Genomic DNA, 2,272 nt, shown 5'->3' with positions numbered 1-2,272 from the left:
TCTTGCACTGGATCTGTCTTCTCAGCACCAGTCTCTTATCAGTAGCTCCTAACTTCAACAACCCTTCTTCAGTTCCTTCACAACCTGTGTTGCAACGATACGGATACGGTATCCGATACAGGATACCAATACGTTAATGGGATACACCAACAAAAAAATGGTAATACGGCGATAAGGAATACTCAATATTAATCTGTAGTCTTAAAATATATATATATCATATATGAGATAGAAACATAACAAAATACATACATCTGTTTGCATGATCAAAACATATATAAGTTAGTAAACTTAGCAAAATACATGCATAGTTGTATAGGCAGTACAAAAAGTCAAAAAATCACTGCATAAACTTCAACTGTCCACTTATCTTTTTGGTCTCACTGAAATGTAGATATAGTTTCAGACCTGTAGCTAAAATGTCCTCTGAATCACCACTTGGTGGCAGAGTGTAACTAGGTTTATCAAGGCCTAAGTTTGCTAATTCTTGTTCAGTAGGTGCTCTCAGACTAGATTCATCATTTTGAACATCCCAATATTGAGTTGGCCCTTTGGTATATCTATCCTCTTTTCTAGATAACAATCTCAGACTACTATGAACATACACCAGATCTTCTGCTCTTTGTGGATCAAGCTTGTTGCGCTTTGCATTTTGAATTTGCGAATACGTTGACCAATTTCTCTCAGCACTAGAAGCGGTGCATGGTTGGTTCATCAAACTGTCAGCCAACTTAGCTAGCAAAGGTGCAGAAGATCCATAGTTGTTCCACCATGATGCAGCATCTTCTGTATTCCTATCTCTTTGAGAGATCCAACTAGAGAAGCCCAGACTGCATCCAGAAAATGCACCATACTGATCTGTAATTGCTTTTCTATCTTCCGAGATAGTAAATAATCTCTCAAAGAAAGTGATTCTACCATTTGATAACTCCTCATCACGATGTGGATGAACACGATTCAACCCACCTTCAATCCATTCATCACTGTAGAATTTTGGATTTAAACAATGAGCCAAACATATTAGCGGATTGTTGCTCTTGTTCCATCTTCGCACAAGAACGTCATGTGCTTGATCATAAAAAGAAGATGATCCTGTTTCAAGATTTTTATCCTCATGTTCATATATCACTAGCCTTACCCTTTCAATCATGGTATCCCACATATCATACACTTTGTGCAAAGATGGTTTGTCAGTGTCGGTGAACCTCAAGAAATCAACAATTGGTGCAGTGAGATTGATCAAGTAACATACCTTTTCCCACCAATCATCATCACAAATCCTATTCTTAATCAGTAGTGCCTTAGCAACGTCTTCCCCTTTGTAATCTTTCCAATCTTTGTCCATCACCATGGCCGACAAAGCTGATTTAACTTCAACCAAACGGAGCAACATAATCAGGTTAGTAGCAAACCTTGTTTCACCATAGCTCAGCAACTTTAGTGTAGCATATTTCTTGTAAATTTTTAAAGCTTTTGAGTGATTCGCAACAAATATTTTGACTGCTCTTCCTTCTGTAACCAAGTCTTGCATCCACTGAAACTCTTCAAATCTTCCTTGGTGTTTGGTTGTCGGCTTGCACTCGCATAGATCTTTCAAGGCCAAGTTCAGTGTGTGTGCTACACATGGAGTCCAAAAGATATGCTTGAAAGTGTTCTCCACTTGCATAGCAGCTGCCTTGCACACAGGTGCATTGTCGGTAATCAATTGTACAACATTCTTAACCCCAACTTCTTCAATGGTGTTCTTAAAAAAACTAGCCAAGTAGGCAACATCCTTATAGTTTCCTGAAGTATCAACTGCCTTCAAAAACACAGGACCACTACTAGAGACTCCCATGAAATTTATTAGAGGTCTACTATTATTGTCAGACCATCCATCACTCAAAATCGAAACACCATTCCTTTTCTATCCACTCTTGATAGGTATTAACATATTGTCTACATTCCTTTTCTCTTCTTCCAGGAGTTTAGTGCTCAATCTCTGTGCACTAGGTGGAATATAACCTGCAATGTTACTATTTGCTGCACATTGGATCATATCTCTGAATAATGGAGAACGGATATTATTAAAAGCTATACCACAACCAAAGAAAAACCTCCCAATTGTATGATCCATCTTATCTCTAGCACTCTCATTAAACAAATTTCCGTAAGCCTTATCACCTTTTCTTGCCACAGTTCCATAATTTTCAACACCTGGTAATGGAATAAGACTACCTGTTTTTGTATGTTGGCTTCTCATGTCAGCATCTTCTGATAACTTCTTCAATTC

General features: G+C 38.1%; 1 protein-coding gene across 1 annotated transcript; it reads right to left on the bottom strand.

The window, feature by feature from the left end:
- Positions 1 to 340: 340 nt before the first annotated feature.
- Positions 341 to 1,837, bottom strand: LOC113306331. The gene has a single exon (XM_026555279.1). The coding sequence runs from the start codon at positions 1,835 to 1,837 to the stop codon at positions 341 to 343; it is 1,497 nt and encodes a 498-aa protein (XP_026411064.1).
- Between the last annotated feature and the right edge of the window lie 435 nt (positions 1,838 to 2,272).

Source organism: Papaver somniferum, chromosome 8 (assembly GCF_003573695.1).
Source record: "Papaver somniferum cultivar HN1 chromosome 8, ASM357369v1, whole genome shotgun sequence".
Classification (NCBI taxonomy): domain Eukaryota; kingdom Viridiplantae; phylum Streptophyta; class Magnoliopsida; order Ranunculales; family Papaveraceae; genus Papaver; species Papaver somniferum.
Note: the sequence above shows the minus strand (reverse complement) of the source record. Positions and strands in the feature narration are given on the sequence as shown.